This window comes from Elephantulus edwardii, unplaced genomic scaffold (genome assembly GCF_000299155.1).
Source record: "Elephantulus edwardii isolate Elephantulus edwardi_28Jun2011 unplaced genomic scaffold, EleEdw1.0 scaffold00111, whole genome shotgun sequence".
NCBI classification, from domain to species: Eukaryota; Metazoa; Chordata; class Mammalia; order Macroscelidea; family Macroscelididae; genus Elephantulus; species Elephantulus edwardii.
The window spans coordinates 1,724,187-1,739,586 of NW_006399861.1; the positions used below are offsets into that span (position 1 = coordinate 1,724,187).

General features: G+C 40.4%; 1 protein-coding gene across 1 annotated transcript; it reads right to left on the reverse strand.

The window, feature by feature from the left end:
* Window positions 1–9,376: 9,376 nt before the first annotated feature.
* Window positions 9,377–11,902, reverse strand: FAM46A (family with sequence similarity 46, member A). The gene is made up of 3 exons (XM_006892121.1): window positions 11,883–11,902; window positions 11,175–11,730; window positions 9,377–10,153 (listed from the first exon to the last, which is right to left on the reverse strand). Exons 1-3 carry the CDS (start codon window positions 11,900–11,902, stop codon window positions 9,377–9,379), a joined length of 1,353 nt encoding a protein of 450 aa, XP_006892183.1.
* Window positions 11,903–15,400: the final 3,498 nt, after the last annotated feature.

Below are 15,400 nucleotides of genomic sequence, written 5' to 3' on the forward strand. Positions count from 1 at the left end.
AAGAAAATTTACAAATGGAACAAGGTATATATGTATGTATGCATGCATGTATCTATCTATCTTTCTATCTATTTAAATCCCAAAGGGCAGAAGGGGGACAGAAAAAAGGAAGAAGAAATCTCTAGGACAGCAGAGATTACTAAAGAGATGAGGAGGTGAAGAAATAAGTAAGGTGCAATGGAGACAAGAAAAGAGGAAGACAAAAGTAATAGGTCAATAGTAATTAATTATATAAAACACAAGGTATAGAACAATATATATGAATAATTGCATAAAAATAAATGATGGAATAACATATAATAAAAAAAGAAACAAATCCCATATACTTTGTTTTAACTTTTAAAACTATTGAATCATTTATAAATCTTTCCTCAAGCCCTTGTTTATCTCATGCTTACTATGTGCAAGACTGCTTTATACTGAAATGTGTGTTGTATACTGTTGAGTTGGAACCGACCCTCCAGTGGGTTTTCAGAGGCAGTTAATTGCAGGAAGAGATTGCCCGTCCTTCTCCCATGGAGTTTCTGGTGTCCTAGAACAGCAGGCCTTTAAGACTGCAGCACAGCTTCTTACCACTAGGCCACCAGAGAAAGAGACAAAATAAACAGAAAAAACAGGGATAATGTTTGCTCAAATCCAGTGTTTTCTCTCTCTCTCTCTCTCTAACTGGATTGCTACTACCAGATGATTTGGGTAATAATTTTATTCAATTCTAATATTAGTCTTGAGTTTTTACACTACAATCTCCATATCATTGATAACATTGAAGAGGAAGCCATGTGCCGAAGGATGTGGATAGCATCTCAAAGCAGGCAAAGGTATCAAATGGATTTTCCCATAGAACTTCCAGAAGGAATTTACTCCTGTAGTACTTTGAATTTAGCCCAACAAGAGCCATTTTAAGACTTAAAGGGGGAAAAAAAGGAATGCATAGTCACTGTACCAAAAAGAACTGGTTAACATTTAATATTTTCATAACATATGATCAAGAATCAATAATACTCAAAGTAGTACAACAGGCCCTGAAGGCATTTGAAGAAAAAACAAGACTCCAATATCAATTGGGATGTTCCAACAAACATGCTATTCTAGAAGTGTTCACTCATCCATGCCAAGACATTTAGAAGACAGTTATTTGTCTAATCAGATGGAAGGAATTCATAAGAATTGCGGTCCTATAAAATGCATGTATTGTTAATATATGTCAGTAAAATTTAGTCAGAAATTTGTCAGAAGAAGGTGTGGAAAATGGGGTTGCATTGCAGATACCAGATGGATGTTGGCTGAAAGCAGAGAATATGAGAAAGATACTTAATTGTGTTTAATTGATTACACAAAAGAATTTATAACTTAGATAATAATAAGTTATGGGTATCATTGTAAAGAACAGGAGATCCCAAACACTTAGGTGTACTTGTGTAGAACCTTTCCATGGACCATGAAGCAGTCCTTTGAACAGAAGAACAAGGGAATACTGTGTGATTTAAAATCAGGAAAGGTTTATGTTTAGATATTTATTAGCATGGTATACAGAGAAAATAAAGTGAGAAACTGGGTTCCCTTAACAAGAAAGAGGCAGCTGTATTGAGAAAAGCTAATTTACAACCTCTGATATGCAAATAATATAACTTTACTTACTGAAAACAAAGGGGACTCAATTATCTCAACACAATAAAACAAAAATCCTCACTACAGGATTAAATGCCTGCACCATAATAAAAGGAGAAAATACTGAAGTTTTACTAACATAAAGGATTTCTTTTTAGTTAGATCCACCAATGCCAATGGATGCAGCAATCAAGAAATAAGAAATTCTGTAGTAGTCAAGTCTTCCGCATTTGACTCTTGAAAGTTAAAAAGCAAAGATGTCCCTTTAAGGATTTAGATTAGTCTGACCTAAACTGTAGGATTTTTTCAATTGCCTTGTGTATATGTGAAAACTAAACAGTGAATACTTAATTATTTATTAATTAATAAGATAAATTATTCTTTTGAATTTTTGTGTTGGTGAACTGCCAGCAAAATGAACAAATCTTTCTTGGAAAAAAGTACAGCCTGAATGCTTCTTAGCAGCGAGAGTGGGAGACTTGTCTTGCATTCTTTGGACATGTTATCAGAAGGGATCAGTCTTCACAAAGGAATATATTTCTTGGCAGAAGGTCATAGAAAAAAAACAAACAACAAAACAACACAAACCCCAAGATGGGTTGAAACAGTGACTATTTCAAAGATAACATTAGTTGTGAGGATTGGTGCAGAAATAACAAATATTTTTGTTAATTTGAGAGCACCTAACAATGAACAATTTAGATATTACTATTAACTAATGCTTACACTTTAGTGAAGTTTCCATAATGTGTTTTTCTGTTCAAAAGCCAAAAAGCCCATCCAGGATATGACATTATGTTTAGTTATTATACCTCTTTTGGCTCAACTTGGCTGTGAACTTCCTTTTTCTTGCTTTTGATGACTTTCATAGATTTGAACAGTAATTGCAAGGTATTTTGTAAAACTTTTCGCAAATATGTTATGTCTGGTATTTCTTGTAAGTATGGTATGTCTTGTAAGTATGGGTTTTGGGGATAAAGATCATAAAAGCAAAGCTCCAGTCTCATACTATATCAAGTGTGTATATATAGATACATATATACATATGTATGCATATGTCGTTGTTGTTGATTGTCTTCGAGTTGAGCACGAGTCATTGCGACCCTATGAACAAAAGGCCTGAAGCCCCTCTACAATTGTAGACATTTGTTAAAGTTCATAGAGTTTTCTAAGGCATGCTGTTTAGGAAGTAGATGCCACTCTTGGTTTTATGATGTTGATTAGACAGATAGATAGATAGATATTAAATATTAACTATTAATATTAAATAAATATATATATAAATTATATGATGTTTATTTTACCTCAGTGAGGTACTATTTCTCATTTCTCTGTTGAAGTTATTTTTTTTAAATTCTTTTTCCAAATGAAATTCTTTGGAAAGGAGTTAATAAATGAAAGTCATGTTTAAGGGGTGTACAGTTGTTCTCCATCTCCTTGAGGGGGCAGTATCTGCAAATATTATTTGTATTCTTCTGCAGAGGAAATTGGTCTCTTTGACCATATTTATTTGCTTATTTCATCATTTATTTATACCACTGTGCAAGCCTAGACATTTAGTACTAGGGGTGTTAATCTATCATTGTTTTATTTTATTATTATTATTATTATTATTATTATTATTATTATTATTTCACTTTGTCTCAGTTTGGGCCTTTGAGACCTCTTTCAGGTGGCTTCTATGTCTTTTTGATACATCCATGTCACTGTGGATTTTTTTAAGCACTTTCTTACTTCTAGGGACTACCCTTATTCATTCTATGCCTCAATCCTAGATTTAGGAATTTCTCCAAAGAAACCTGGTTCCTTTTATTTCAGAATAAACTGAGAAGCCAGAAGGCTTCTGGCCTTAGATGAAGGGCCACTGTTATTTTCAGAAGCATTTCTCTTTTTCATGCTTGAATGTATTTTCTATTAGGCTGAGGAATATCTGTGTCACTTATTTCAAATTTGGTTCTGAGGAAGATGCTGCAATTTGATTTCAGTATTTGATGATCTTAACAGTTTCATTCCACTTTAAAGACCGATCTTCATTTTTTTCTTTTGATTTGGTAGTGAACTTTTGCTTTTTGTTTTGCTTTGTTTTTTTAATAATCATGTTTAAAAAATGAGGTTCTTAAGGAAAGGAAGACCCTCAACCAGGTGGACTGACTCAGTGACTGCAGCAATGGGCTCAAGTGTATCAGGAAGTGTGAAGAGGGCACAAGGGAGGATGTGGTTCAGATCTGTTGTTCATGGGTGATGCTTGACTCGACACCACGTAACAACAAAGGAGAGTGTTTTATTTCTCTCCAGGCTTAGCTGGCTGCCACCTGATAATGAAACTAGAAATAGTAGGATCTATGTACTATAAGATTAAAATATACTATCTTCATTCAGTGTGATTTAATATATGATCACAGACATGTAAAGGACTGATTATAGCAGGATGAAGGCCTTGCAACAAAAGAATGATGGGTGAATATCATTATCCAACCAAGGGTTGTGTTTTTATGATGTATGATAAGAATTCATTAGTCGTTAATAATTTATTAGTCTTTAATAGTAGGCATGGCTCTTTTATAAAGTGTCAATCATGCATGCATTCCAAGTAACATCAAAAGTGTAAGGGTTAAGTTTTCAAATTCAAATGCATTTGATAATAGCTTAAATATTACTGCTGTCCATTATGACTCATAGTGATCGTTTATTAGTTTTTTGAGGCTATAAATCTTTCCAAGAGACTGTTCTTCATTCTCCCCATGGACCAGCTGGTGGATTTGAACCACCTGCTTTGGGGTTGACAGTACAAATCCTTACCACTAAGCCATCAGTTGTTGTTATGTACTGTTGAGTTGGAGCTGACCAAAGGCTGACTCTCCAGTAGCTTTTCAGTAGCAGCAAATCTAAGGGGAAAATATTGCCCATCCTTTTCCCCTTGAAGCATCAGATAGATTCTAACTTCATACCTTTAGGATTGTAGCACAGCTTCTTACCATTAAGTCATCACAGCTCCCCAAACATGAGGCCAGCTAGATGCCCAGGATAACAGCTTAGGCTACCCAAATTCATAAACTATTAGTATTAATCAAGTCTCCAAATTGCACAAAAAAAATTTTAAAAATATAAATGTCCCCTGAAAATTTTAATAGGTACGACTTGCTAAAAGCTATCTTTCAAAGAGCAGTTTCTTTGCACGTAGTTCACACACTCAAAAGTTTCCTATCACTGGTTGTTCTTTCCTTTATTTATTCTCACAAATTCCAGGCTTCTAGTACTTCATCCTAATTTACACACTGAAAATACCATACATCCTCAAAGAGGAGATAACATATCTATCTGTGAGTCCTAAATCACAATGTGTGGGCCACTCAAGGCTAAGAAGCCTTGTAGTCCAGAACTCGAGTCTGTATCAATACTTGAAAATTAAAAACAGCTGACTTCTGAGTCACTTAACAATAGTTAGTCAATACCCTGACAAAATCCTTTGGCACCTATCAGCAAATTAATAAATGATTGTTTTGGAATTAACTGGATGAGAGCTGCATGTTTTAATTTATTGTGCTCTAATCAACACATTGCTAAAGGCTGGTTAACTTTCTTGAAGTGCTACCTCATCCTTTCTCATGGAACTAAGTTGGATTCTCTGCCCAAGAGACACCAAAGACAGCAGTCATAAATCAGTAGAAAAAAATAACTTCTTTTTATTTACAAAAAACAAAAAAAATCCAAATATTGGATGCTGTAAACAAAATTCACAATCTGTTCCCTCTAGCATTGATTCAAATATGTCAGTTTTTAAGTCTCTTTTCCATCAATGTGACATAGTCTCTAGTCAGAGTATTCCAAGAGTGACCAGGTGCAGCTTGCTGCAAAAGGACATCTCAAAGCAAGCAATGGCTTTGGTGCTGGAGGGAGAGATAGCCAGCTCGCCCAGTGCCAGGGCTCCCTCCATCAGCCAGGCTTTGCAGCAAGTTGGCCAAGTTACCTTGACATCTTCAGACTTTGTATCTTTACCATTTATTTTGTTAGCAAGCCACTGTTACAATAAAATATTACAGAGATTCCTCCGTAGCACTGGAAAGGCTATGCTAAAAGAAATCTTGAAAGATTATAATTCAATAGATGCTATACAGGAATTTTTTTTCTTTTTGGTTTCATCTAACACACTTCATCTTCAACAAGAACAACAAAAGCTTATTTTTGAACTGCTGACAGCTTTCAACATATTTCATTTACAAAATAGCTCACGATATTCATATAACAAGCACTGACTTAAGAACTTGATGCACAGTAAAGCAACCAACAAGAAGCAAACAGAAAGGGATGGTAATGACAGCATGTTATCTTTTCACTTCCTTCTGGGCTTGGATTGTAGTATTCTTCCATCCTGGCATTTTTAATTTTTTTTTTTTAGCTATATTAAAACAGTCTTAACAACGGCAGCAGAGACTTCATTCCATTTCTAGAAGGGGAAAACTCCAACCTTGCTTAGTAGAATTCTTGAGGCAGCTGGAGATACTGCAGACAAAGTAAACTTTTCACAAGGACATCGTCATCAGGTCAATGATGTATGCCATGCCGGGGTAGACAAGTGAAAAGAGCCTCCGGAAGAGAAAGTGTCTTCCTGTTTTGAAGTAACAATACCAAACTCCAAGGCCAATTCTGATTCCAATTCATAGCAACCCTTTAGGACAGACAATCCCCACTGGGATTCTAAGTCTGTCACTCTTTCAGGAAGCAGCTCCATACTTCTCCCTTGATGTGCTTGAACCAGGAGCCTTTTGGTTAGCTGTTTAGCACTTTAACCACTGTGCCACCAGGGTTCTTTAAGTAACAGCACACCAGGTCAGGAAAATAAAAGCAAGGAAATCACAGGCACCAATTGGGAGTTGAAAGCTTTTTCCCCCCCCTCTGACCTATACACATGGCTCTCTCTCACCACACATTCAAAGTTTTAGGCTACATAGCCACAAAGACAGACACAGATTCCGCTGTTTATTCAACTACATATGCACAAGACTATAATACATAAAAAAAGAGAAATAAATTATATAGGTCTTAAAGTAAATGCTTAATGTTGTCTCGAGTACAGCCTGTTCTGATCGCCAGGTGCTGGCACTTAGAAATACGCTACCAACCCCGGAGTAAGCAAGAAAAGAACATAAATATTTGAGAAAATAAATGGAAATAATATTTTAAAATAAGGCTCCTCCAACAAAAGTCTGTGTCATAAATTAACAGCAGGTTATTCCTATGGCAGAACTAGATAGCTCCAGATGCTTGAAAATAGTGGACAATTCAGTAAAGATGAAAAAAAAAAAAACAAACAAAAAAACAACCCAACCAAAAAACACCAAAAACAAATCCGATACTAGAATACCAGCTATACCTGTGTTCTTTAGTTTTCTGCAGAAAATTTCCAAATAACTAATGAGGCAGAGCGCTGGATTCTTACAGATGAGTGTCAGGCTTAAATTTGCAAAAAAAGTTTCCTGGGAACTCAAAATTAATTTTTCAAACTCAGGGCTTCAGCAAGGGAGACTGAGCCAAGAAAGGAGTAGGAAGAGTTCATGAGGAAACTGTGTGCAGTGTAGGAGCTGTTACAACTCTGACAGAATTCACAGGGAGGTTGCAAATGCAAACCCATCAAGTTCCCATTAAAGCTTCATAGAAAGAAGCACCCAAGGTAGACCAGATGGATTAGCCTAGGATTGTGCATTTGCCCAACGCTCATTTAGATAAGAAACAAAACTATTATACTGCCAACAGGATTATGTGATTTTTCTTCCCCTATTCCTCCTTAATTGATGACAAAATATTACGGTTGAATATTCTGGTAAATTACCAAAATAAAACAACCACCTACTAGTTGGTGGAGATTACACAGTTGACAAAGAAGGGGAAGGCTAATTTCTTTTTTCTAAAAAAGTGTTTTCAGAGACCAATGTCCAGAGTAATTAAAGGCTAGGAGAAGTGCTGGTTTTAGGATTAGTTATCATTGAACTGAAATAATAATGCTAGTTTTTTCACAAAGGTTTAACTATTCTCTTGGGAAAGAAAATAAATTGGATTTGTTTTAATGCAAAGTGATTTAAAGTACAGTACTAAGCATTCATATGCAGTATGACAACCAGATCAAAGATGTTTTCTTTCCATGAATTTATAAAATTTTATATATAATATATATTTCATATATAAACTTTAAGCAATTGTGCAAATACTCTTTAAAAAGGATCATTTCACATTTTTTTTAAATTCTAGTGGTCCTGGAATACAGAGCACATTCATTTAAAAATTCATTTAAATAATAGTAAGTAGTGTTCAAATCACCAGAAGAAATAGTTTTGAGTAGTAAGGGATTAAAATTGCCTATCACTGATCCATTGGATTATATACCATGGAGTATAAGCAAATATTTTTTAAAAAAGTTCAGCCCGTCAAAAGACAAATATAAAAAAAAAGTGTTCTGCCAAACAAATATTCTTCCATTTGCAGAAATCTATGGCTCACCCCTAAAAAAGGGAAAAAAAGTGAGGGGAGGGGAAGGGAGAATTTCATTAAAACTACAATCTGTTCTTCCTATCAAATATATTACTTGTTTTTCTCCATTTAAATTTTTAGAAGTGGGTTTTAAGTCATCATTGCAATGTGCCCACGTCCCATGTCATCCTGTTGAAAACATAAAAGGCACACAGTATTTAAACCTCTCCTCTTTGCTATATTATTCTAAAACATGGTCAACATATTGTGTATATGTACCCATATTAAATAAATATGTATACATATACACATAACATACATACATACACGTCCCTATGATACCAATGTTTAATACAAGTATCTGCCAAGAGAAAAATAGGACATTTCCTCCACCATTCACAAGCTTGTGTTTTTTTTTTCCTTCTCAAGTCCCTGATAAAATAAAATACATCATTAAACCATAAAATAAATTTTCCACTTCAAATTTTCAGAAGGCAACAGGCACTTTGATGTATACTAGTGTGTAACAAATATAGTAACTCTTTATATATTCTATCTTTTTCTACTTGGGTATTTTTATCTGTTAAATCTTTGGTCCTTGAGCATAACTTTCTTTGCTACAGCTGTTTTTGCTTGCATTTTCACATTTTAAAAATGTGAACTATGCACGCAGCTGGAAATAATGGATTGTATCATCATAAGTTCTGCTGTTTTTGTAAGAACAGCACCAACCTACTACTGTTTATTTGGAGCAAGCTGTTTCTGTTAGCAAAATAGGATCATTCAAGAGATAGAACTTGCTAAAAGCCCCAGATATATCTCAGTGTTGGAGTCCCCCCTCCTTCCTGAATTGTTCATATCAGAACTCCTGAATTGATAAGTTACTGTGGGTAAGGCCTTTCTTCTGTATTTTCTCTTTTGTGACTTAGATCTTAAAAGAAACTTTCCATTTTCCCCATATGGGAAAGCTATGGGAGCAGGTATTGACAGCAAACCCATATTGTCACCATGCATTTTTCCCTTGTTATTTTAGAAGAACCTGGTTTCTTTTAATGGCAGGTCTCTTATATCCCAGGGTAGAATCCAATTGAGTGAGAAGATGAGCTGGGAAGATTGGGGAGGAGGGTTATTTCTAGATGACGCCTCCCATATCTATTGAAAAACTTCTAACGTTTGCCAACTTAAATCCAGGAGTAGATCATCATTGCACAAAATATATCCCTAATCAGGGCTGGGTCTCTCTCTTTTTTCTTTTTTATCCCTCTTGTCTGAAATGGCTTCCCCACTAGATATTTTTAAATCATCTCTAATTACAGGGTAGCCAAGTAGAGTAGGTCTGTTGCTGGCATGTGAACACTGGCTGAACCTGTGCAATGTAATAATTGCTAAAGTTGGCATCTGCCACATAAGGGGCTGGCTGGTAATAGCAAGTGACATTGGCCACATTAGGGATGACGTTTTGGTCAGCTAGCACTCGGATAGCCAACATTGTGATAAGGTTTAAAGTCTGTCTTCTTTCATGTCCCATCAGGCACACTGTACTCTCGTTGACCACTCCGTGAAGGGTCATGAGATAGTCATACTTGCGGTCTTCTAAGCCCACAAAATGGTTCTGCAAATAGGACTCCAGTTTTCTCTGCTGCTCACCAATGTCTGAGAAGTCGATGAAAAACCTTGAGCACATGTACCTCTGAAGGCTCTTGATCTCCTCAGAGGCAGGTCGAAAGCCCCTCACTAGTAGGTTGCAGTACTTGAGCAGGCCTCCTCCTCGGATCTCCTCTGGGTTCCTGGTGGCAATGATCTTGTTACAAAGGTGATCAAAAGCTTCATGGAAATCACCATACACGCTCTCACCAATTATGGTGGGGTGAAATGTTTCAGTCATCGGGTTCTCTGAACATTCATAAAAGAGAAGCAGAGAGTCTAATTTGATTTGAAAAGAATCTACACTGAATTCAAACTGCCTCCGAAGAGAATCGACAAATTTCAGTTCCACATTCTTGCCACTGTTGTTTGACAGAGAGATGAGACTCCATCGGTCAGAATCATTGCATACTTTAACCATTTTCTGCACGTAAGCTTCCTACAATTTAAAAGACAAAACAGGATGATGAGCACAACTCAAAAATAAGCAAATCCCTCCTCTACACAGCTGAGAATTATTTTGCTGTTTCCGCTTTTGTTTTGTCAAGTTTCAGCAAAACACTACCTACAGGCTCAAAGAGTCTGAAAACCCAGGGGAAAATATATTTAACGAGTAGTTTTACTGTCTGGGAAAGAGAGAAGAAGTAATAGTTTGAGGCTTCTGGCAGACATAGCACAGTCCTAAGAGGTTCTGCTGTCATGTCTGATTTTTTTAAGGTTATTTCTTGCCAATGTCTAGCAGGTACAATGCTCAGGCACAATTCCTACCTAACACATTCAAAAGGCACAGAAAAACAGAGAGAGAAAAGTTGGATGGCCTCTCACCCTTCCACCCCCCCGTCCCTAACGCAGCCACTCATGTGTGTCCTTCCAGGAGCACTATCTGCAGTTATAAGCAAGCAGGAACTAAATTAGAACACTCTGGAAGGTAGACTGCTCAGTCAAAGCTAACTAATTGCAAATCGCCTCTTCTATTGAGAAGGGGAGAGGGAAGTGCAGAGAAGGGGGAGAAGAAGACACTGTAACCTTAAGTCAGATCTGCTAGCATTATCCTTAACAGAAGGAGTCAGCTGAATGCAGCCACGGAATTATTCATATTTTCCAACACAATAATACACTCCACTGACTGGCTTCTGCTTCAGGCTCCTGTTTTCTCCAAAGAGCAGATCACAAATGACTCCAAATAATTCCTTACAACATTTCGTTCTGCAATGTACCAGAATTCATTCTGGACAAGACTCCCAACAGGGTAAGTCAAGAGTTAACCAATAAGGAGGAAGAGCAGGGAGGACAGAGGAGGAAGCAGAAGAAGAGTTGTGGTGCTGTGGCACTAAGTAAAGGAGAACACTTCACACCGTTCTGGCATCTTAATTTACCCATGAAAACACAAAAATTAATAGATGTGCCCAGGTGGTTTCGAGAAACAGCCTCCAGCCCAGACCCTCCCAGGCTCCCTTTACCTTGAGCGTCAGTGGTGTAATCTTCTCTTTATTCACCCCTTCGGGTAAGAAGTCCAACAGGCAGTCGAGCACTACGTCCTTGACAGTCTGAAACTCTGCCTCCCCGCGCAGGTCAGCGCAGAAGATGAGGTCGAGGTCCTTGTAGCCCAGGCCGCTGTCCTGGTGCAGGACGTGGCTGGCGGCAGAGCCGTTGAGGCGCACGTCGCGGACGCTGATGCGCTGCTCCGCCAGGCGCCGCCGCACCACCTTCACGATCAGGCTGGGCTGCAGCTCAAGCGTCGGGAAGTTGCCGCGCCCGTGGATCGGGATGGTCTCGCTCAGGATGCCGTCCAGCCGCTGCACTTGCTCCCAGGTCAGCACGTTGCAGTGCGCCGTGGGGCTGTCGCAGTAGTCCACGCAGGGTCCGTCGAAGCCGCCTTCGTCCCCACAGTCACCGCGGCCGCAGTCGCTCCCCGGAATGTAGGGGCCGCTGGCCAGCTCGTCCTCGGCCATTGCAAAGTACCCGTGGCCCTCTGACATGAACTGCCCGCGGAGCGCCACTTGGCCCTGTTCAGTCCTAAAAGGAAAGCAGCCCAAGAAAGCGCGCGGTAAGGAGGAGAGGCGGTGGAAGGCAGGGGCAACCCCAGGCCTAGAACTCCCCTAAAACTCTCCTTCCCCAGGCACCCGCTACCCGCAGCCACGCGCCGCGCCTACAAGGCAATCCCGCACCAAAAGTATCTCTGATGCATCTAGATAGTGCAAGCGGGAATCCCGGGAGTGTCACCTGAGGAGGACGCCCCTTCGAGGAGAGCCCAGCGGAGGAACTGCGAGGCGGCACCCCTGGAGCACTGGCGAGGGAGAGGTGCGCTGCTGCCCAGATGCCTGCCGCCGGCGCTGCCCACTCCCGCCCTCGCCCCGCCCGCGCTGCTGCCACCCCAGCTGTGGTGGTCCCCAAGGTGGCGGCTCCTGCTGACGCCGCCGCCACCGCCTCCGCCACGCGCGCTACTGTCTCCGGAGCCCAGCAGTTGTGTCCGGGAAACGTCTTCAGTACTTTTTTTATAGCAGGCTTTTCTGCGCTTCCGGGGCCCAGAGCAACACGCTCGCCACACCCTCCTCATCTGCATAGGGCCCCGCCCCCTCTGCCCGCCCGCGGGGAGACCCGCACACCGAGACTGCTGGAGCTACGCAGCTCGGCGGAGCCGCTGATCTTCCGAGGCCCCAGGTCGTGTGTGCTATATACATATATCTAATCTATACTTGCTCCCCACCCCCCCCGCCTTTCTTTTCCTGCAGAGAAGGGATACACTTAAAATGTTTCCAAAGTCGTAAGCAGCCATCAAAATTGGATCACAACTAAAACTGTTGAACTGCAAAAACTTCAAGGAAATAAAATCCTCGCGGTGGAGAGCCCGTCACCATGCATTAGTGATGGACTCTTATAGATGCCTCACACCCTCTCGATGGAGCGGAGTATGTGTGCGTACCTAGTGTTACTCCATTCATAAAGCTGGTCTCCAGCGTGGACGAGGCCACGCACGTCACCGGGGGCGCGTGAGGGGAAGGGCTCCCCGATAACTAGGTTTCGATTCTCCAAGGCTCGAGAAACCAGGAGCGCAGAAGCGCAGAGCCGCCCGAAGGAGGACCGGGGCGGCGCCGCAGGGAACGCCGGGCTCCTGCGCTCTTGGGCCGCTGCCAGCCGGTCGGGGCTGCGGCGCGGGCCAGCGCACGTCGCCCTGCAGACCCCAGGCAAGTTGGATGGCCGGGCGGCATAGTGGCCTTTCTCGGGGACGCGGCCTGCCAGCGCGCGCCTTCAGGAGCGCGCATATGCGGGCGCGCGGCCTCCGGGTTCAGGAGGAGCTTTTGAGTCTCTGCGCAGTATAGTGTGCTGTGGCGGAAAACCAAAGGAGGGCAAGCCGTTCATGTTTTCCTATCGCAAATTAAAATAATAATTTGAAAAGTCAGTGATACTCTTTTGCTTTCTTGCGAAAAGAAAAAGTATGAGTTTACACACACAGTCTCCTCCAGCTAGGGAATACCCCAACTTCAGCTACTGCGTCAGGCTTGGGTTTTATCCCAGAATGATTAGAAGAGGATAATGATAATTCACCGAAGAAGCCGTGCTCGCAGCACTTCCTTTTTTCTCCTTTTGCTAGAAAGTTACCCCCTTCCCCCACCCTTTTGCCACTGGAGATCCTTTTAGGTCTCTCACTAGCTTTTTCCAAACTAAGATCAAGCTTTCACTTCAGGCTGTGGTAGGCTGAGGTGCAGAGGTGGGGACCTGGAGGAGCGTGCAAGGGAAGCTGAATACGCCTTCCCAAGGTTCTGCGCAGCCCCAATCACCCAGCTTGGCATGAGGCACTGTCTGCCCCTGTTTGAACTGGGGGAGCCACGGCCTCCCCACCAAAGTGTACAGTGGTGGGGGCACCCGTTGAGCATCCAGCTGCAAGACAAGGCCGCCCCCTGCCGGTGCCCTATGAATCTGTGTCCCAAAGCTGAGAAACCCGGTAAAACCTGCACAACTTATCCTATGGCCTCCCTACTCTGAGTTCTGGGGAAGGAGACTAAGACCACAGCTCAACTTTCATAGGCCCATCTTCCCCTTTACATTATATCGATATATTTCACCTCCATCTAGCAATCCGTGTGTGTCCGTCCTTCCATTCATCCTATTTAACATTTTAAAAGAAAAGGGCTTTTGATTGCGTATTAAGTGCCAGATATGAAGCTAAATGCTTTGTATTAATGCGTTCTATAATTCTTTAAGTGTCACATTCTAGTAAGCATAACATAATTATGGTTCAATTGTAATTGTGTAAGGAAAGCACAGATCGATCGTCAACTAACAGTTTATCTGTCAGCCTGGAACGAAGACTTGAAGAAATTTGTCATGAGAAGTGAATGCTGAAAGAATGCACTTAGCTTCAAAACTTGAGGAAGGAAGAGGCCAGGCATTATCAAGAATATAGAATTTAAAAATTAAAAATAGTCGAGGCAGTATGTATACAGACACTGTGGTAAAGATTGATGTTAACTGTTTTTTGGTCAGGTTTGTAGGGGTTTCAGAAATAATCCTGGATCTAGCTTGGTTTAACTCATTGGGCTCACCAATTTGGGAGTTATTATTTGTCACAAGGACTGGGGAAAAAAAAACTGAGATGTTAAGAGATTTGTCCAAAGCCCATAGCTAGTAAATGACAAGACCAAGCTTTTGAGTTCAGCTCATGTTTTTGTGTTTGATGTTTAACCCTGAATGCTAGAGACATGATATCTGCAGTTACTAGTACGTTCTGTATGGAAAAACAAAAATCCACTGCCACTGACTCAATTCTGACTCATAGTGACATTCCTCTCCTAAAGAGCAGCTGGTGGATTTGAACTGTTAATCTTTATGTTAGCAACACAATACACTTCCACACTACCCTTCCAGAGCTCTCTTATGAAAGTACTTACTTACGTACTGGAAGGTAAGTACAATTAGCAGAATGTTTAATTTAAAAATTGAATTAAAAAATCTGTTAAAAAATTTTTCTTTAAGTGGCCAATGTAAGTTATACCACTTGTTAAAATTATGCCAAAAGGTAAATCATATATTAGATGTACTGTATTAAAAGACTCTGACTCCAGCTCTTAGCATATTTCGTTAGAATATTTTGCTTTGTGTTTTCAAGCTGCCCTTTGAAATCTTCTGCTCAGCTTTTTTCCTTTGGCATCTTTCCTTTGTTTTGGCTTCTTGGCACTCTAATACAATTTTCATAGTTTCTTTAGACATCCATCTTTGGGGTTTTCTCCTTTCTCTTCTGTCTTTGCAATGACCTTTTGCACTCTTCATGGGTGATATCCTTGATGTCCTCCTGCACCTCCTCTGGTCTTTGATCATTGTTGTTCAGTGATTCAAACCTGTAAAGATGATTTTTAAATTCAAGTATGATAAATTCAAGGTCTTATCCTGAGCAAATAATTTGTGAAGTTATTCACTGTAAAGAGGAATGTAGCATCGGGATCTGAGGATAAATCATCCACAACCTGTGTTGATGACACAACTTTGCTTGCTGGAAATGAGGAGGACTTGAAACACTTGCTGCAGAAGATCAAAGACTATAGCCTTCAGCAGGAAGACAAATGTCCTCACCACTGGGCAAATTGGCAAAATCATGATATATGGAGAAAAGATAGAAGTTGTCAATTATTCTGTCTTACTTGAATGCACAATCAGTGTCCTTGGTACTAACAGTAAGGAAATCATGCTA